The sequence below is a fragment of the Trifolium pratense genome, linkage group LG7 (genome assembly GCF_020283565.1).
Source record: "Trifolium pratense cultivar HEN17-A07 linkage group LG7, ARS_RC_1.1, whole genome shotgun sequence".
NCBI classification, from domain to species: Eukaryota; Viridiplantae; Streptophyta; class Magnoliopsida; order Fabales; family Fabaceae; genus Trifolium; species Trifolium pratense.
The window spans coordinates 26,870,255-26,892,236 of NC_060065.1; the positions used below are offsets into that span (position 1 = coordinate 26,870,255).

The 21,982-nt window shown below is 34.5% G+C and overlaps 2 protein-coding genes across 4 annotated transcripts; one reads left to right on the forward strand and one right to left on the reverse strand.

Annotated features, from left to right (window-relative positions):
• The first annotated feature begins 10,672 nt into the window (after nt 1–10,672).
• LOC123895372 (PAP-specific phosphatase HAL2-like) lies at nt 10,673–16,032 on the forward strand. Of its 3 annotated transcripts, XM_045945647.1 has the most exons (4): nt 10,695–11,095; nt 14,167–14,854; nt 15,564–15,868; nt 15,980–16,032. In XM_045945647.1, the coding sequence occupies exons 1-3, from the start codon at nt 10,945–10,947 to the stop codon at nt 15,865–15,867; spliced, it is 1,143 nt and encodes a 380-aa protein (XP_045801603.1). In that variant the 5' UTR covers nt 10,695–10,944; the 3' UTR covers nt 15,868; nt 15,980–16,032. The 3 variants fall into 3 exon arrangements, with proteins under 3 accessions (XP_045801602.1, XP_045801603.1, XP_045801604.1); XM_045945646.1 differs by having other exon boundaries at nt 10,673–11,095; nt 15,564–16,032; XM_045945648.1 differs by having other exon boundaries at nt 14,242–14,854; nt 15,564–16,032.
• Nucleotides 16,033–16,136: 104 nt separating this feature from the next.
• Nucleotides 16,137–17,726, reverse strand: LOC123895374. The gene is made up of 2 exons (XM_045945649.1): nt 17,415–17,726; nt 16,137–17,070 (listed from the first exon to the last, which is right to left on the reverse strand). The coding sequence occupies exons 1-2, from the start codon at nt 17,659–17,661 to the stop codon at nt 16,280–16,282; spliced, it is 1,038 nt and encodes a 345-aa protein (XP_045801605.1). The 5' UTR covers nt 17,662–17,726; the 3' UTR covers nt 16,137–16,279.
• Nucleotides 17,727–21,982: the final 4,256 nt, after the last annotated feature.

Here is a 21,982-nt window from a genome sequence, read left to right on the forward strand (position 1 = left end):
TATTATAGTTGATTCATTCCTGGATTGGTATCCCCCAGATTAGGTGACGTTGCACCGAACTGGGTTAACAAATGATTTGTGTTATTTATCTTCATGCACTTAGTTTATTTATAACTTGTTTATTGTGTTATGTACTGGTACAAGATGTTATAGCATCTTTCGCAGCATATTTCCACCAGCCTGTCAGAATTTCAAAATTAATCTTTTATTTAGTTTTTAATTGAAAAAATGATGATGTGAAAGGCCACATGGGATAAATTTATTTAAGTCATTAATATTGATGAGTCTCAATAATATATCAAATGATTTTCAATTTCTTTAAAAACAATTATGGAAGATCAATATGATATAAACTTTAAATCCAACAACGAATTTTGTAAAATTTATATTCGTTATAATGTTATTCATTCAAGATTTGTGCATCATGCACCACTTGAACTACTCTTTCATATTAAACTTGGCCTATTTATCATACATGCATTAAAACATATCAACAATGTTTAAATCACACTCTGCAAAAAAAAATTAAATCACACACTAACTTATCAACAAATTCAACTTGAAATAAAATATTTTAGGTTTAAATATTGGCTAAATGCAACCAGGAGTTTTTTTAAGTTATGCGTTTGTAACTCACTTAAGTTTTTAGGTAACAAATATGTCTTTTAAGTTTCTAATTTATTGCACTGTTATCCTTTAAGTTATTATTCGTTACAAAAAGCATTGAAGTAACTTAGTGGATGATAGTGAACACTGTATTTTGCCTTTCAAACAACAAGAAGCAACTTTCAGTGCAAGTTAATGGTTATATTAGCATTTTTGTACCTGAGGATGGAAGAGCAATAGTGTAATAAATTAGAAAATTAAAATGACCTTACCTAAAAAACTTAAAAGACTTATTTGTTATGTAAAAAACTTTTTTTTTTTAAGACAAAAAAAATTGTTATGTAAAAAACTTAAAAGACATATCTATTACAAATACGAAACTTAAAGGATCCATTATGCCAATATAGGCAAAAAAAAAAAAAAAAAAGTACACCTGATAATGCACTCCTCTTTCTTGAACTAGCTTCAAACTAATTAAGGGTGTTTGCGGGTCAGATTTCATCTATTTTAGCCAACCTATTACCCGACCCAAATGAGGTTTTAGTTCCGGATGTATCAACTACTAGCATGTCTATAGTAGGCAAAGGATATGATTCCTCGGGGAAAGCTTTATTCAGATCGGTGGAGTCAATCATATTGGATATGTGTTGTTTATCTTATTTACCCTCACATTTGAGCTTTATTCATGTGTTGTTTATTGAATATGTTATCTCCTAGATGAACCCAACTTTTGCTGGTTTGGATTGTTCTAGGGTATGCTCCTGATTGTCGCTATTTTCACTGCCAAATTTGTTTGAGATATGTTCAGCCAATTAAGAGTAACTGAATCTGACATAGGAGGGGCCGAGGGGGCACTTATCTTATTTGAATGCCTTCTTTATGTTAGGGGAACACTGAAACATGCTAGTATTTATCTGATCTAAAAATGTCCGGGAATAATGAAGCCTTTTTTTTACCCAATATAATGAAGCCTTTTTTTTACTCCAAAGGTCAGGTTAGTATTTGAATGAGGGAAAATGCTAAGAAAATTGGGTGACGATTGCATACCTTAGGGTTTAGAGTTATGTGTGTATTTATAGGTCAAACCTTACATGAGTGTGCATGAAGAGTGACAATTCCAATATGTGAGTGGGGTTGAGAATAATACAATTTTAGTATTATGTTGAATTCTCATTGGTTGAGAACGTGAACGTCCTTCCCTTGAGTGGTTATCCCATACTTGGTAACATGTGTTGGAGCTTTTACACCCTTGGGCCTCAAGTGTATTATGCTTAATTTAGTCCAGTCTGGAATATTATCATACTTGGTAACATGCATTGGAGCTTTTACACCCTTTTACCACATTTTTTTTTCCAAGTAGTCTAGTGCTTAAAAATTTCACTCTTAAAATTGATAAATGAAATAATCGGGGTTCGAACTCCGACCCTACTTATATAATCCAATATTTTTACCACACAATATCAAAATGAATGTATTGAAATTAAAAAATTAGTAAAAAAAAGAATGTGACTCAGGATGCGTTGGTTCCGCAAAAGGATGGTTAATGGATAGAATAATATTGGACAATTGACTGAGTTACATGACAACTTTTTGTACTTCACCGTGTTTGATGATCAGTGCCCAGGACAAACAATTTTATATTGTACCATATTTGATAGGTTAATTTACTGGACAAAATTATATAAAATTTACAATAATACCCTTTGTGATTTGCAATCTTTGATTATTGTGTGATGAATTGCATCAAACAAGATGGCTTTTTGTGTGATGAATTGTTGATTTTACCGTGAATGAATCAAATAGAATCATGAACGAACGAAGACAAAAGATGAAGGAAAAGGAACAAAAGCATAAAGAGAACAGAGAAGTGTGTCAGGATATATGATGAAGGAAACAATTACGTGATAGAAATGAGGGATGCACTCGCAGAGTAGGGCAGTGAACAATTTTGCGGAGAATAGGTAAGAAGAAGACGATGCGAGAAAAATCTAAGCAAGGATAAAAAGGTATTTTTCAATTGTTGTCCACCAGACAAAAAGTTGTCCCAAACTTTAGTGAGTTACAAAAAAACGCTTAGTTGTCCGGTCCATCAGAATTTATTTTGTGTTGTCCTTGCTCTTTTTCAAATCAAACAATGGACAATTATTTTTGTCTCGTCCTGTCCTTCATTTTTTCGTAAATTAAACGCACCCTTAATTCAGAATTTGATGGAGTGTCACAGACACACACAATATCAAAATGTGAGTTGCTGACGTGGTGGAATCGTGGCGGCTATGTAGAAAAGCAAACAAATATCACAAGTCGCGTAATAATAATAAGGTAAGCACTCCGGTACACATCTTATGTGGACGTGTACCGGTACATTGTTAAGGTGTATAATTTTAATTGGTCCACATGTAATAATAATTTAACATGTCATTTCAAGACTTCTTTAAATAGAAATTTCCTAAATTACTCTTTTAATTTACAAAAATTTTATAATGAAAATTAAAGAAATTTCCTAAATTTCCTTTTGTCAAAAAAAAAAAATAGATGTTTTGTAAAAAAAAAAAAAAGAGATGAGATTTTTAATTTACAAAAATTTCAAAATGGATTTTTTTTTACAAAAGGGTTTTTTTTTGTGAAATTGACAAAAGGGTTTTAATATGTGTGTTTTTTTGCTTTTCATCTATTTCTATTATTTTTTATACTTATAGCACCACTCGTTTTGAAGCATTTCTTTCAATTTCTCGTAAAGTTCATATTTTTATTTCATATATGCAATTTCGAGGTTTTTCAATTTTCGGCGGTTGGATTTTTTTTGTTTTAGGTTGTGGGTATCATTCTTCTCTTTCTTGCATAAAAAAATTCTTACTAAATACCCCCTCTGATCCTATATATAAAAAAAAGTAATTTTCTCTGAAATACCCCCTATTCTCTTATGAAATTATTATCTACTAAATACAATAATCGGCAAATAATTTTTTGATTTAATAAATAATTATTAATTTATTAATTCCTACTAAATACCCCCTCTTCTCTTATGAAATTATTATCTCTGAAATACAATAATCGGCAAATAATTTTTTGATTTAATAAATAATTATTAATTTATTAATTAATTGATCTAATGTACCGGTAGATTGAATTTTTACATATGTACCATAGAAGCCCCCTAATAAGTTTGAGGGCTTTTCTTACTTAAGCCCTCAACAAGTTTTATTAGACAATTGAGGTTTTCATGTAGTGTGTGCTTCTTAAAAAAAAAAAAGGTAAATGCCTATTTACCCCCTGCAAAATCTAGGATTTTTCGTTTACCGTCCGTGCGGATTTTTTTTCTGTTTACCCCCGTGCAATGTCAAGATTTTTTCATTTTGCCTCCTAGATGAAGTTTTTTTTTACGTGGCATGCACACGTGGAAATACATTAAATTTATATTTATTTTTAAAAATCCACGTTAGTTAATATTTTTTTAAAAAAAATTTGAAAAAATTTATTATTATTTTTTGTAAAAAAAAAATTAAAGTTTTAAGAAAAAAAATTTCAAAAAAAATTTATTGTTATTTTTATAAAAAATATATTAACTGGCGTGAATTTTTAAAAATAAATAAAAATTTAATGCATTTCCACGTGTGCATGCCACGTCAGCAAAGATGCACAGTTAGATGTCCACTTGTCTATCTAGGGGGCAAAATGAAAAAATCTTGACATTGCAGGGGGTAAACGGAAAAAAAATTCGTGCAGAGGGGTAAACGAAATATCGTTAATTTTGCAAGGCGGTAAATAGGCATTTACCAAAAAAAAAAAAAGAGTAATTCTACCAACTATGATTAAGGGTGTGTTTGATCTGCTAAAACTTAAGGGACCTGACAGGACAACTTCAGTTGTCTTGTACGTGTTTGATTTTAATTTTTTTCTCAAACAATTCAATACCACCTAATTGGAACGAGACACATAACATTTAAATTTTTAGCAATATAACATTTCGATGTCAACTAATTGGATTACCTGTGAATCAAAAACCTAGTTATCATAAAATGATTATTAAGTTGCTACTAATTCTACCGATAAGAACTAAAGAAATAAATTGACCAAATTGAAATGTAAAACACTTAAGAATTTAAATGTCGACAATCTAACAGTTCAACATCAACTAGTTAGATTAACTATGACTCATGAAACGTAATTCATATGAAATGAGTGTTAAGTCTCAACTAATTTTCTCAACTGTGACATAGGGAATCAATTCATCTTAGTTAATCTATCAAACTTGTCCTAATTGAAATGATAAACACTTAAAAAGTTGACTTTCAACATTCTAGCTAACAGTTCAACATTCTAGCTAACACCAGAAACCTAATTATTATGAAAGGATTGTTAAGTCACAACCAATTAGACTGAAAGGAACTAAGGAGATCAAACATTCTCAATCTCACTATTCAACTTGACCAAGTGAGAATGAGAAACACTTAAGAATTCAAATTCTAAAATCAAACAATTCAACCTCAACTAATTAGATTAACCTGAAGGGATTTAAGAGGGGTTTTTCAAAATAATTAATCCTCTTAGCGGAACAATCCCGATGAACGGATCTTGATTAAACCATTAATCACAAATCAAAGAACACAAAACCACAAGTTTATGTGTTTACCTCTTGAAGTGCAGAACCTTTGAGGTAGAAACTGTTTCTGATCACGAGCAAAGCAAAGTAGCGATGCACCTACTCAGTCCACACGAACAGAACTTCTCCAATGACCGGTGCTAGCCAATTCCACCAGAGATTCAGAGAGAATAAGGTTTAGAGAGCGGCGGCTAGGTTTCACTTTGTGAATTAGGTTAAAACTTTTTAAAACTTCATCACAAGGGTTCTATTTTTAGAACCACTTGTGTGGTCATCAAGCCAAGCACTGCACCGTACCTTACGGTGGACCGCATTTCTCTATTTTTCATAAATTAAATAATAAGTCATACTTAATTATTTAATTACTAATAAGTCCTGCTTATTATTTTATAAATAAGTCTTACTTATTTATTTCTCTCATCTATCTGTCCTTTGTGTGTGACCCTATAGGTTCTCGTAACGTTGACAATAATATTAAATAACATATTTAATATTATAAACAGTGAGCGGTATCTAGCAACACATCATTGCTACCCAAGTGACGAGAATGTCATGTGATCTGACGAAACCTTTATGTGATAACGATCGTGTGTATAATTACCCCTTTGTCCTTATATCTATATTGAACATAAGGCATAGATCGTGTCACCCTTGTATGGTTCAATATCTTATTTCTTGATCCCAGAATATACTGAGCAACGAATAAGCTTAATATCTCATATTGACTTAGTTCGGCGTGGCCACGCATTTTATCAGTCATATTTCATCAAGAGGCCTACAGATATTGCTCCTGTTATGTAGGAGGGGCAAATTTCATCTAGGTCACTCATGTCCCTCAGCATGATTTATAGAGTACCCATCAACCGACTTTATAGTCATCCTGTTACGGACAATGTTTGAACGACAACTAAGTACTCTACTCCACATCTAGGGTCCATAGTGGTTTCAGGTCGAAGGGTGGTATACACCATTATCACTATGAGAATAACTTATGACACTTTCATAACATACTATGTAGCATTCTCATGGCGGGTCAATCCAATATAAATATTACTCCTAATATTTATATCTATGTGAAGACTTGATATCTCATATCCATGACTCGTGAGATGAAGTCATCAATCTACTCACATAATAGTCTCTATGTTTTACTGTTATCCCACATCACAGTAAAACTTGACTATGGATACTTTAAGAATAGTTTCATTATGTTTAATGGAGTCTCACTATTAAGTCACACTTAATGTTCCATTAATTAGACTAGCTATTCTAGGGACTTTATTAGTTTGAAACAAACATAATAAAGAAATGCCTTATTATATATATTAAATATATAAATCAAAGTCATCATACAAAAGACGATTCTATCAAAATAGATTGGCTTTTAGGGCTTACTCCAACATAACCATGACTTAAAAAAACTTAGTTCAAATGAAATGAATATTAAGTCTCGACTAATAATGTCAATTGTATCAACAGAAATAAAAAAAATTAGATCAAACCCTTCAACTTGAAACATAGTTCATATGCAAACTTAACTAATTATACTTACTTTATTAAGGAATTCGATTTTTTCCAATCAAGTCGTTCAATATCACTTAATTGGACTAACAATAATTTATGAATTTAAATTTCGACAATCAAGCATGTCTAGAACAATATTAAAAGTTCATTTACAAAACTTTAGTATTTTTTAATATCAGACGAATTAAATATGAATTTTCTAAATCAAAATATCAAGATAAAAGTAACGAATATTTTGACCTAGAAATCAAATTTTGTGCTCCTTACTTACTTTTGGACAAACTTTTTATAATGCGCTATACATATTTGCAAAATCATCATAAATATACATCAACTTTACAACATGACCAAAATTGCATGCATAAACATTTTGTGGGGATCAAAACATGACATTTTCTTATGAAGATGAAAAATTAAATTTAGTAATTTTGTATCGATAACAAACTTATTTCCTGTAATATATAACGAATCACTAAAAATTAACAATATTACAATAAAATATATAAATCAATGTTTTAAAAACCGGACCGGAGATCGAACCGGTGAGAGCTCCGGTTCATGGTTCAACCGGTTCAATCGGTTGAACTGCTATTAAACCGTTAATGAACCGAATAATTAAAAATAAATATGATGCTAAAGAATAAATAATAATTTTCGACTCAATAATTTGATTTTTTTTTTACATAGTAAAAAAGAAAGTTAGTTCTCCAAAAAAAAAGTTAATTTTATTTTATAATATATTGGGCCATTATTTTATCAAATTGTATTGACCCAAAAGCCCAATTATAAGCTAAACCCTAGAATTGAAATATCATCTCATTCCTATTAGTGAGCAGTCTCCACTCCACTTTCTATCTTCTTCTCTCACGTAATTTCTTTCTTTTTCTTCTTATTTTCTTGTTTCTTCTTTTTCTCTCTTACTCAGATCTGTTTCATTCCTTTCTTATTTATGACCATCAAGAAATAAAAAATTATTGTGTGACTACAACAGATCTATTCCTTAATTTCTCAAATTCATCCGTGTATTTTTTGTTTCTTCTTCTTCTTCTTCTTTTTCTTATAACAAATAACAGTGGCATTTTCATGTTTCTGTTTGACACTTATGTTCCAGTGAAAAGAATAACTCTACCCTAGTTTGAAAATAGAAAATAATTTTTTTTTTTTGAAATTCCATTTTTTTTATTAGAAGAGAACCGGCCGGTTTTTCCGGTTTCCGGTTCGCCGGTTTTTCCGGTTTATACCGGTTCAGACCGGTTCAAAGCGGGTTTATCCCGGTTTAATGGACTAGCGGTTCTGGTACTTGTTCCGGACCGGTGCTGTGTCCGGTTCACGATCGAACCGGTCGAACCGGCCAGTCCGGTCCGGTTTTTATAACATTGATATAAACATATTAAAAAATTTAAGTTTTTTTACTAAAAAATAAATATTTTTTAATAATTATATGCACTAATGATTAGGTGGTAAATGAATATTAATCTTTATAAACTAATAATATTAAAAAAAAATTGAAAGGTAATAATATTGAAATATTAAAATCGTAGTTGATCATCATATTAATAATTTTAAAAGTTTTTCTTGTTTGAATAATTAAAAAAGTTATTAAAATCATATTTTAATTTTTAAGAAAATATAAAATACTAAAATAATATTATTTATAAGATATTAGAATAATATTAAAATATTTGAATTTGTTGAAAATCATATATAAGTTCAAAGATATGATGCATGGTTTGATTTATTGTGGAAGGATACATTTGCCAATAAACAAAAAGTAGTGTTTAATATAAAAAACTTAATAAAAAAAACAAAATCTGCATTAATTTTTTTATTTGACAAATCTGTATTAATTACTATATTACTTGTTAACCACGTCAGCGATGTATCGATACACATCTATATATATATATATATATATATATATATATATATATCCCATATATGGTTTTGCTAACATACACCCACTTGTTTTTTAGAAGGTGTGTATTAGCAAGTCATAACTAAAAAGTGGTAACATACACCTTGAGTTGCATGTTGCTAAAACACTCCTTTTAAAAAATAAGTGGGTGTACGTTAGCAACTCCTATAAGCATTTGCTAGAATACACCCACTAATTTTTTAGAAGGTGTGTTTTAGCAACTAATAACTAAAAAGTGATTAAATACACCCTAAGGTGTACGTTGCTAATGCACACCTTCATAAAAATGGGTGTGTTATAGCAAATCCCTATATATATATATATATATATATATATATATATATATATATATATATATATATATATATATATGGGGGCTGCTAACTTAGACCCAGTTGGGTCTAAGTTAGCAAGGTGCACCTTTTCAGTTGGACCAAAATACCCATTCTTTTTAATTAATTAACCAAATTATCATCAATGGACGCGGATCCAGTGTCGCGCGCGTACCGAAGGACCATGGTTACAGACCGTTGATTTCCATCAGACAGCCAAAATCTGATCTCATCAAGACTGTCTGATCAATCAGACAACCCAGATCATCCTGATCCATCAGATTCCAGCGACTGCGCCACACTGGATTACAACCTGGAGAGAGAAAAATTTGCTTTTTAAAAGTAGGACACGTGTCACACAATGGTTGGCTGGGCGTGATTTTTGTTCATTTAATATTTTGAACTCAATTATTTCGTTGTAAATTAATTTTTTATTTATTTTTTTTATACCAAAATTCATAATTTTTTTTCTCTACAAATAGAGACTTGGTTCGTTTGATTTGGACACCGAAAAAAAAACGCAATTTTTCACTACCTTAATCTCATTTTTCACTACCTTACATCAACTCACTGAAACCATTCTACCAGCAAAATGGTTTCAGATTACAACTCTCTGAAACCATTGTACCAGATAAATGGTTTCAGAAGCAAACACAATTAATAAATTACTCACTGAAACCATTCTACCAGTAAAATGGTTTCAGAATACAACTATGTGCAACCATTCTACAAGCTAAATGGTTTCAGAAGCAAATAACTAATAATCAACTTACTGAAACCATTCTACCAGCAAAATGGTTTCAGATTACAACTCTCTGAAACCATTGTATCAGATAAATGGTTTCAGAAGCAAACACAATTAATAAATTACTCATTGAAACCATTCTACCAGTAAAATGGTTTCAGAATATAACTATGTGCAACCATTCTACCAGTAAAATGGTTTCAGAAGCAAACATTAGTTTTTAATTACCGTTTTATCTCATTTAATTAACTAAAAATAGTTTCAGGTCTCCAAAAATTTCATAAAATATACCAAAAGTTCCAGAATATTATCTACTATTTTCCTGGTATAATGGTTTCAGTGAGTTGGTTGAGTGGTGCGTGTTAAATTACAACACACAAGTAACGTATTTAGTAGACAAAAAATGAGATTAAGGTAGTGAAAAATTGCGTTTTTTTTTCAGTGTCCAAATCAAACGAACCAAGTCTCTATTTGTAGACAAAAAAAAATTATGAATTTTGGTATAAAAATAAAAAAATAAAAAATTAATTTACAACGAAATAATTGAGTTCAAAGTATTAAATGAACAAAAATCACGCCCAGCCAACCATTGTGTGACACGTGTCCTACTTTTAAAAAGCAAATTTTTCTCTCTCCAGGTTGTAATCCAGTGTGGCGCAGGCGCTGGAATCTGATGGATCAGGATGATCTGGGCTGTCTGATTGATCAGACAGTCTTGATGAGATCAGATCTTGGCTGTCTGATGGAAATCAACGGTCTGTAACCATAGTCCTTCGGTACGCGCGCGACACTGGATCTGCGTCTACTAATGGGTATTTTGGTTAATTAATTAAAAAGAATGGGTATTTTGGTCCAATTGAAAAGGTGCACCTTGCTAACTTAGACCTAAGTAGGGTCTAAGTTAGAAAACCCCTATATATATATATATATATATATATATATATATATATGTACAAAAGAATTCACCTAATAATAACTGTAATTTAAGTCTTTAAAGAAAAAAAGTGTTTCTGAATGTGACTCGTTTCTTGATTCTTGGTAGCCCCGATCTTTGAATATGCCTAAACTGTTTTTGTTGAAATTGAAACTGAAACCTCAATCAACACAACACTTTTCGTCTCTCTTTCTCAAAACAAGATTAAAAGCCCACATCACATTCTTTTCTTTTGCTTCGTGAAATGCTATTATTACCAATGTTATTGTGACTTTTCTTTTTGTTCATATGGAGGATGAAAATGAAAAATACGCCAAGGAATTGGAGGTGGCTGTGAGGATTGTCCACGTGGCATGTGCTTTGTGTGGGAAGGTTCAGGAGAAGCTCCTTGCGACTGAGGTTGTATCTAAAGAGGATGATTCTCCTGTCACTGTTGCAGGTATTTATTTCTATTTCCATTCAATTTCAATCCTAATCTTTCTTTGTTGTTGTTGTTGTTGTTGTTGTTGTTGTTGTTGTGAATTGCATATAATTCATAATAGAGATTGGAAAGATTAGTGAAATTGAAATGTGTAATAATATGCAGCTTATAGATTCATATTAGATGAGATTGGAAATATTACCATTCCTATGTGTTGATAACTGTGAACCACTGATAGACACTGACACCGGACACAAACACTGACACGTCGACACCCTTAATAATTTGAGAAAATCACATAATTCAATATAATCATAAGTGCCGGTGTCGTGTCGGTGGACACCGACGCGTATCTAACACCGGGACACGTCTAATCCGAAAAATGTCCATGCTTCATAGGTTGATAGTCAATTATGTATTAGATATTAGATATGCAAATCTCTTTTGTTTTTTAAATGATTTAAAATCATTTAAGTGTCAATAAAAGATAGTTGAACATGAGCAGTATCGTATCTACATTTCAAGTTCAATAGGCTTATGCATTAAATGACTTGTTAGAGATGTAATATGGAGTCTAATATGTATCCAAGTTGTCGAGGATCCCTCCCTTAAAATGCTAGCTATCCAGGGGGAAGAATCAACTCTACCTACCAAGCATCCCGTACTACCGGTGTTGTTTAATGGCAGCCAATGGCAGCCAATGGCATGGCAAATGTTTTGAACCGTCATTGCAATTTGTAAAGGAATGACATGCCATAGGCCACAATGGTGTGTTTACAACATTGCATACTATTAAATGTGGGGCTTGGCCACCCCATTATACCTAAGTCCCTATCAGAATAGTTGGATTCTGAAAATTTTATTATTATGGGTCACTTTTGAAATTGATCTAGTGAAGTATCACGGTCCTTGGTGAAACTAAAATCAATAGCGAGTAATTCAGGTAAGTATGAAATTTGGCTTGTTGGAGCTCTGGTTGGACAGTATTATTAGGTTAAATCTTAAGTAGATTATCTGACACTAATACATTTATTTTTGTTCCATATTATTATAGATTGAATCCTTGAATCATAATGAAACTTCCCCATCTATTGTCAATGCTGTTATCATAATGAACCTTATTCTTCTGTGTCACTTAAGTTTAGTGAAGGATCAAAATGGTTTTATACCTAACACATCCCTTCACACAAGATCCCTTTGGGATTTAAGAGTGACCAATGCATGGACTCACATTCCTTGTGCTTAAATCCAACTTTTATTTAGAAGAATGAGCGTGGAAAGGGTCAAACTCCTAACTACTTCATTATAGAGGTTATGATACCGTGGTGATAAATAATTATCTTAAATTTACAGCTTAAGCTATAAATGTAGCGTATCTGCAGGCGATCTCACAAGCTATACATCACTAATTGTCGAATGGTGGTTTAAAATTGACATTATGATAAAGTTTTCAATATATCTAATATAATTACGCACATAGTCTATGTGATGCAATTCTTGTATTCTCCAGGATTAGATTTCATTGATCTTAACTTCAAATCAGAAGTGGTAAAGAATGCATATAATGTTCTTATATGAACATAAATATTCAGCTTGGTGGAAAGGTTTCCGGATTGATTTTGCATTTACCCCATTGTATTGTGCACATTATTATTACTCTTGCTCCTGTCAGGATAAATCTGACCCCTATCTCTGTTCCCGCCTACATATATAGGATATTTTAAGAAGTGAACATCTCCTACATTTTAATGGACGGGAAAGAAATATCTTAGTTGGTCCACAGTTATCCAACTGTATTCAATATTAATTTTTCATCACATGTGATAGAATTATTACAGTTTAATTAAAGTTTGAAATAAAATTCAAACTAACAGTATAAAAACTGTCACAGGATTTAAGTATATTGAATTCATCGTGCAAAATAAGAGGGAGATAGAGAGAGAAGTTAATCATAGAATTCATCCAAGCAGGATAGAATATAAGTGGAAAAATACTTCTTGTGTAATTCGAGAGATAGAAAGTATCTCTCGAGTTTTAATAAAAAATTTACTGCAACTATAAGATCTACGATGATGTTCAGGATTAAATGTTGTATGGTAAAGAGTCATTAATAAAGTGCCTTCAATATTTTCCTAGATGAGACTATTGTAATAAATGAGTGATTACACTAGGTATTAAAGAGAACATATTAGAGGTAGAGAGAAAGACCAAGGAAAACTATAAAACAAAACCATTGAGAAGTATTTTGGTTTAAATGGTCTTCTATTAGAAATTATTCATGTCAAAACATTATGGTGGTTTCCTTCAATTACCAGGCCCTGCGTAATAAGAAAACAAAAGGCTTTGGTTGTTGAAGTTCAAAAACTATCACAGACAAGTCCATAAGTCCTAGCTCAACTGACAATGCTGATATTGCTAGGTCGGACACCTTCACCTGGGTTTGAACCCAGGACTTCACAGTATGTGTGAGTTTAAGTGGTATTTGCCACTTCGTCTACAGACCACAAAAAACCATCACGGACAGTTGTACTGGTGCAATCAATCTACCAATTACATATAGGGCTAGATGAATCATTTTACTTATATAGAATTAGGTATGATAATTTTGCAAAGGAAAACATTATTAAGATGACAATCATTTGTAATTTTCTGTTTTGGGATGTTGCAGTCTTCTGTATCTTTTCTTTTTTCACATGTTTCCTAATGAATGTTTGAATGTCAACTTGTCATTTTCAAGTTGCGATTATCCTTAGATTTTTCAACCTTTATTCTGGCACTTTGTAAGTATGAATACATTTTTATTTTTGTTATTTAGTAACAGTCATTTCCAAGATCCAATCAACAACCCATTTCTGCTTCTACTGAGTAAGAGCCAACACCACTTTTCTCTTTTTCTTTCCACCGTACACATTATTAATTTTTACTATTTTGCACTCAGACCAAACTAGCTTGTTTAAATTAATATACTACTGAAAATCATCACTTTGATATTGGAAATGGATATATGTTACAATACTCAATATTTTTGGTGCAATTTTTGTTTGAAGTTACTTGACCAGTTATTTTGTTTCATATCTTTGCATGAGAAGACTTGAGTGTTCAAGCAATCACTAGTTGGTTACTATCGAAAACATTCGGGATTCAAAATGTGTCAATTGTTGCAGAAGAAGACGTAGAAACTTTTTCCAAGGATGATTCAACAGGCTTACTTGAAGCTGTTGTGGATGCCGTCAACGAGTCTTTAGATTCTGCGTCTATGTATGGTCTTCAAAGTCCAGAGACAACTCTTGAAACATCAGAAGTTCTCGAGGCCATTGGCCGCTGCAGCTCAACGGGAGGTCCCAGTGGAAGGCATTGGGTACTTGACCCTGTTGACGGCACATTAGGATTTGTCCGTGGTGATCAATATGCTGTTGCACTGGCTTTGATTGAGGATGGAAAAGTTGTTCTTGGAGTTCTTGGGTGCCCCAATTACCCAGTGAAAACAGAATGGCTAAATTATCACTACCAGTATCATGAAACAACTTCACAATTATCTCCAACAACTCCTGATGTGTGGGGAAAAGGATGTGTATTGTATGCAAAGAGAGGCAGTGGCGAGGCATGGTTGCAGTCATTGTTTCCAGCAGATAAGACCCAAGAATGGTCAAACCATGCTAGACTTATTCGAGTTTCTTCCGTTGATGATCCAGCATTGGCAACTCTATGTGAACCAGTCGAAAGGGCAAACTCAAATCATTCCTTCACAGCTGGTCTTGCTCATAGTGTAGGACTTAGGTATAATATTTATGCTTTTTTCTAGCAATTTTTCTGCATCTGGGCTTATTTCATACATTTAATTGGCTGAAAGTACATAGTATAAATCACAAAGTAGACTGCATTTAAACATATGTTTTAAAGATTTAAGTGCCATGACAGAAATCGTTTCTTCACAAGGTAACAATAGGGTCACACAACAACTAGAAATAAGTCAATTACTCTCTATATTCCATATTTGTGGTAGTTTAAAGTTTTAGAATGGAAGGAGTATATGTATAATATTATTAGTGAAAAGTGAAGACAGTATAACAGAATGCCTAACATTTTATTCTTTGTACTTGGGAAATATAAAGATTGTAAAATCTTGGACAATTTTCATATCTACTGAACATAGGTATTGATTTTTATTTCTAACCCCAAATATTGGAAAGTTATACTGAATTTCTTAATTGACTATGATAATATGTAACTATTTAGATATTCAAATCCAATCATAGAAATTATTGAATGCATTTCCTAGAAAGGAAGCTATGAAAGAAAAGAACTAGGTATCTTACTTTACTAGGAAGTTATACATTGTTTTCTGAACTTTCTTGTTAACACTTAACAATTTCTTCCAAAGAAGAGTCCAAGTTTATGACACAAGTTTTTTTGTATAGACACTTCTCTCTTCTTTTAACACTATTGTTGGGATTATAACACTCTATTCTCTCAAAATCTGGTATAGAAAACAGCCCTTACGCGTTCACAGCATGGTAAAGTATGCAGCAATAGCAAGGGGAGATGCCGAGATATTCATGAAATTTGCAAAGTCTGGTTACAAGGAGAAGATATGGGATCATGCTGCCGGTGTTGTGATTGTTGAAGAGGCCGGTGGTGTGGTAACTGATGCCGGAGGACGCCCTCTAGACTTTTCAAAGGGAACATACTTAGAGGATCTTGACCGAGGCATAATTGCATGCTCTGGTGTCACATTGCACGAAAAATTGATTGATGCTGTTTATGCTAGCTGGGACTCCTCAAATTTATGAGGTTTATTTTTTTTCCCTAACTGCAAAGTTTTTGTATTCACTTTAGCAGCTAATTTTTCAGTCTAATGATAGGAAATTATATTGAACTGAATATTTATTTATCCTATAGCAGAATTCATCCATTCTGTCATGTGGGAATACGAATGAAGATTATGGATGTTGAAAGCAGGGTGAAATATTATAACAAAGGAAGATTCTATATTATACAAATCAATCACTTAATACTTAATAGTTCTCATTATCTTCTTTTGCTCAATAAGGTGTTAAAATTAAACAAATAAAAGATTGCACTTTTTATTCAATAGTAAATCCACGGGTACAATACTTGTTTTTTTAAACACAACAATACAGAAAACAATTATCTTAGTACATTACATGCATACAAGTTATACAACATCAATAACATAAACATTTATCTTTTGCAAACTATACCATTTCCACTGTTGGCACCACCTCTACAATCCATCATACCATATTCAATCACTGAATTCTTCTTTTCAAAATCTTCACCACCACCAGCAAATAAACAAGCACCACAATCAGCAGAAAGAAGTGACGTAGTTCTATATTTATGTTCCCCTCCAACCACTGGCATTGCCACACCTAACTTTGCCGGATTCTCAAAATTTGGCTGGTATGTCCTTCCAAGAACACCTTCGACTTTTGAAGACAGATCATAGAATTTAAACTGAACCTCCAAGTGAGCAAAACAATCATTATCAGGAATTTGATAGTTATGGATTTTACTATCTTCCTTAGTAACAGGCACAACATTCACATATATTTCAACAACACCTTGAATATTAACAACAACACTGTTCTTGCTTGATGTTCTCTCCACACTAATTTTCTTCTGTGCTATCTCCCATGTAGAGTGGTAACCTTGTGGAATTTGAAGTTCTTCTCCATTATAAGAGAATTTCAAATGGTCGATTTCGTCATTCCATGTTGTTGCTTTGGTGGCTTCAACAATAAACCTGTGAGATTCAAAGAGGATTCCAAGTGCTTGAATCCATGTATAATCCCTTGGTCTACCTTCAGGTCTTAGGCCAATGAAACGTGCATTGATTTGGAGATTTGGATCAGATACTAAGGTGAAATGTTCATTGGATCTTCCATGGAAGTAGAAAACTATTCCATCTGCTCCAACAAAGCGTGGGTCTAAGCATGCTGATCCACGACCGTGGCAGTTTGCTTTGGGATCTGTTTATTTATTTTCGATAAGAGAAATCGAAACTTGTTAAATTTTATTAAAAGTATTTACTGAAAAAATAAAAATTTCTAATGCGATTTCCCTGTCAACTGTGCTAAGCTCACGAGGACTTCTATTAGCCACTATTAGTAACCCTTTATACGTAGCCTTTGAGACATTCAAATTTAATGAATGAAAATGAAAGAAAGTTTATGTTTATTCCTTAGATAGATTTTATTGTCTTTCTTGATCTTTCTTGATTTTATTGTCTTTTTTGTAACTTATACATAACTATTTATTTTGAAGTTTAAATAATACACTATATAATGAATAAATAAATAAATAAATATCTTACATTTGCATTCAGCTTTGCATACTGGAGAAACACAGTCAAGATAGCAGACTTTAGCATTACTATGATTTGGGTCAGATAATGTTGTAAGAGGGCACTCAGAAGGGCATTGTATTTTCTTAGCAAAGCATGGGCTCCTCCAAAAGTTGCAACTCACACTCTGAGGTTTTGCTCCTGCAATCGTTTGCATTTCGCTCAATACAAACAAAACCATCACAAATATTAAGCATTTCATGCTTGAGACACCCATCACTAATTTCCTCTAATAATATACAAAGAAAAAGGAAACAAACACTCTTGTATTTTATATATCTTTTCTCTACTTTGTGACCCTATATTTATAGGAGAAAAACAAGTGCATGTTTTCCTTTTTTTATAATTTAAATTTCTTTGTACATGGCACCGATTTTTTACTTTCGTGAAGTTTAAGTCTAAGTTGTCTAAAGCCATTTCCCATAAAATGTATGGGTTGGATTTCATGAATTCTTTGCTGTATCATTTATTTTAAGATTAAATATGTTTTCAGACTTTTTAAAATTATGATTTTGGGAATTTCGTATCTACAGGAAAATTATTAAATTTTAATCTTTATAAATGTAGGGACTAAAATTACTAACTTTTTTGTAAAAATTAGTTAAAAAAGAGATCAAGGTTGAATAAAACGAGGCTTACAATAATGCATATATATGAGTACGGTGCCGATATCTGATACGATAACATATACGAAATACGGAAAAATTTAAAAAAATATATGGACCTTTAAACTTTTTAACAAATACAAAATATGAATCTTTGTCATGTAATTAATATATTCTTTTCTTTTATAGATTTTTTCGGCATACTTTATGCTGAAAGGACTAATTAGTTGGTTAATATATCTCATTTTTGCTCGTTAAATTAATACTACTATATTCTTACTTTTTTTTTCTTTTCAATTAGGTAGCAAATATATTCTCTTTATAATTGAGTGTGTAAGTGATAGTTGACCTATAATGTGGCTTTAATGAGGGACAAAGGATGCTTGAGTGATTTTATTGAAAGAGGCAACATACATACATAATGGTTATTGACACAGCGCTAAGTCTGGTCTCCATAGCCATGAGAAACGGAGGGAACTCGTGAAGAGGGCAGTATGCTCTGTTCTGTTTCTAATGTTCCTTTTTGACAAAGGCAATTCTATTATATATTTAATCCATGCATTCTAGGGTGGGAGAACTTAATAGGTCTCTCTCCCCAATGCACCATATTTTTTATGAATTGGATAAAGTGGATTGAATGAGATGCATGATATATTATGGTGTACTGTCAGTATTATATAATTTTCTTTTTTTTTCACTCTATTTTGTATCAGCAATATTGGTGGATTATCGCAACCAAATTTTATGTCCAAATTCTTCGGGATCCAAATCGAGAACATTTTTTTCCAAAAAAATTTTCCGAATAAAATATCAGAACTGTTTTGGGCCGAGCATCACGCTCGAGCATCAGAGGGTGTCGAACAAGTACGATCCGAGCAAGCCTGCCATAAAGAGCCCGTAGGACGTGCTCGACCTTCCAACGGTCTGATACTCTTACGTATCGTAACGGCCGTAAACCGGAATGATGGGCATTTACCGCACATCAAGGCCTCCAAGCCGTTTTCCGGCAGCCACTTGATGGCCATTAATGCCATCAAGGGCCTTGGCCCTGCGCTGGGGGCTATATATATGTGACTCCACTTCATTCACAAGGTACGCATATTTTTAGCACAGAAAACCTACTCACACACAAACTGACTTGAGCGTCGGAGTGCCTGCAGGTACACAACCCCCCTCCGCTCCAACAGGGGTTTCAACCGTCTTCAACGCTCTCAACTACCTTCAACGCCGGTGCAGTCGCATTCTTCTGGTCTACACGATCAGTGGCGCCGTCTGTGGGAAACTCAAAAAATGCTCTGCATTTGTCGGGGTTAGCTTCGATTCCTCTTCCGGTTAAGTAAAATCCGAGGAATTTCCCAGCTTTTACACCAAACGTGCATTTTTCGGGATTGAATCTCATGTTAAACTTTCTCGCTTGGTCGAACACTCTTTTCAAGTGGGCTGTGTGATCGACTTCCTCTTCGGATTTGACGATCATATCATCCATGTACACTTCGAGCATGTCTCCGATTTCATTATTGAAGACTTTGTTCATCATCCTTTGGTATGTGGCGCCTGCGTTTTTAAGCCCGAAAGGCATTACGTTGTAATAATAATTACCGGATTCGGTCATAAACGCTGTTTTCTTTTTATCGATTTCAGCCATTTTTATTTGATTATAACCCGAGTACGCGTCCATAAACGATAGTAATTTAAATCCTGATGAATTATCTACTAATTTGTCTATGTTAGGTAAAGGGTAAGCGTCTTTAGGGCAAGCCCTATTAAGATCGGTATAATCAACACACATGCGCCATTTTCCATTCGATTTCTTAACAAGTACAACGTTGGATAGCCAGGTGGTGTACCTGGCTTCCGAAATGAAATTCGCCTCGAGGAGGTCTTTTACAGCTTTTTCAGCAACCTCCGCTTTCTCGGGAGACTGCTTCCTACGCCGCTAACACTAGCCCTAGGATCTAAAGTCAATTGATGACAAGCGACCTCGGGGTCTATTCCGGGCATATCTGCAGCGCTCCAGGCGAACAGTTCAGCGTTGTCCTTCAGGCAAGCGATCAGCTGTTTTTTTACCAAGTCTGGGAGTCCAGTTCCAATCTTGATTCCTTTGAGGGGATTTTCGCCCAATGGCACCAGCTCGAAATCTCCATCCGGAATTGGACGGTAGATTTTCTTTTCAGCAACGGGGAGGTCCTTCTGTTTGTCTTCATGATGCTCCTTTTTTGTTAGTCGAGCGTCCATGTCGACAGAAGTTCCAATAGTATTTACACCCAGATTTTTCTTCGGTTCTGATTTCTTGGGGGTCACCACGGTGCTCAGATTTTTCGCCGCAGCTTCAAAACATCTTCTAGCAGCAGCTATATCTCTGTTGATGGTTGCGACCTGATCATCTTGGGTGTAGTATAAAGACCACGAAGGGCCATAATTGTCGAATACATCAAAAGGGCGAACAGAGCGCCCGAACAAAAGAAAGAAAAACAAATTACACTTCATCATCAGGAGGGGTAACGATAGCTCCATCATGCACTTCCTTCTCCTCATCCAAACCCTCTTCGATCAAGCCAGGGTTGAGGATCCTAAGCTGGGCCACTGCATTGTTGAAACTGAAGGTAGCTGCAGCGACCATGTTGGACTCAAGCTCCTGGATCTTTGTGATCAAAACTGTACGAGAGGAAGAGGCATACACCCCCTGAGGGTCGAGCTCCTTCTCCCCTTCCTCAACAACCCCAGTGACTTGGAGCTTCGATAGCTTCCTCTCCAGCTCACCAATCACAACCTTCTGCTCCTCAACCTTCCGCACGGCACCGTCCCTCTCCTCCGACACTGTCTTGAGCCTGTCCTCCGCTTCCTTGAGGTTAGTCGAGAGAGTCTTGCGCTCCTCCCTATAACCCTCGCATGAGGCCTCGGATTCTGCTAGCCTTCGCTTCAACAGGGGCAACTCTTTACGAGCTTCATCCCTTTCCTCCAAGTATTTGCACTCCCGGCCATTTTAAAAAGTCGCTACTTCGACTAATTTGAGCAGAGCCATGGAATGAGTAGCAATTTCGGACCGCAGAGCTTCAGGACCCATGTCCTCGAGGATTGCCTCATCCGCTGGGTTAATCTTCACCTTAGTAGCTCCAGTCAGCATAGTGCCATGGGCATAAATGGGAGGGAGGACGAAGTCATCTGCGGGAACGCCAGCGGACAACCTGTGAGGGCCAAGATTTGGAGGATCATCCTGACCAACAAGATCCACCACTTCCTGCACCTGTCGAGAAGAAGTGTCTTCATCCCCGACCAGCCGCATCCTTTTTGAACGGTCCGCAGCAGAGGCCGACGGGAATTGAGGAGCTGAGGAGGTCGTCGCGGTACTAATCGCTTCCCTTTTGTTCTTTACGGCGCGAGCTTGGCGAGCGGCAGAAGCACTTGTCATTGTACCTACACAAATCAGATCAACAGTCAGCAAACAAAGGCGAGCAAATAAAAGCCGAAACACGCAAAGTAAAAAGCAAAGCATAAAGAATAAAGAGGGAGCTACGAGCATACTCCAAAAAGTAGATAATTTATCCGGAGTATCACAAATGATCAACTCTTGGGTTGCGATCAATTTTATCTTGGTCAACCTCTGACCGTCTGCTCCAAATAAAGGCTCGCCCTCAGGATCGCTCAGGAGGTAAGGAGGCAAACCCTCCACGAACTCCTTCAGCTTCCTATAATCAGCTCTCTTCTCAGCAGAAAGCTCCCCCAGCGTGAAGACGAATTCTTTGGTCGACATTGAATAATGCTCTTTGCGCCAGTAGAAGGGAAACCTAGCGAAATCTTCATCTATGGGGCGCCCCTGCTCGTCGAGCACTTTCTGTCCCAGCTCGTCTATACGATGCCCTCTGCGGACGAAGTTTCCCCAACCCTTCGTCGTCATGGGCCTGACCCCGTAGAAAACGGACTTAAAACCCCGCA

Bases quoted from the DNA above. Each gene is read 5' to 3' on its own strand.
- LOC123895372 (XM_045945646.1), top strand. From the start codon at position 10,945: ATGGAGGATGAAAATGAAAAATACGCCAAGGAATTGGAGGTGGCTGTG. The intron at 11,096-14,166 runs GTATTTATTTCT...TTGCATGAGAAG, and splicing joins TTCTCCTGTCACTGTTGCAG to ACTTGAGTGTTCAAGCAATC. The intron at 14,855-15,563 runs GTATAATATTTA...AATCTGGTATAG, and splicing joins GCTCATAGTGTAGGACTTAG to AAAACAGCCCTTACGCGTTC.
- LOC123895374 (XM_045945649.1), bottom strand. From the start codon at position 17,661: ATGGGTGTCTCAAGCATGAAATGCTTAATATTTGTGATGGTTTTGTTT. The intron at 17,071-17,414 runs GTAAGATATTTA...ATAAATAAACAG, and splicing joins ATGCAAAGCTGAATGCAAAT to ATCCCAAAGCAAACTGCCAC.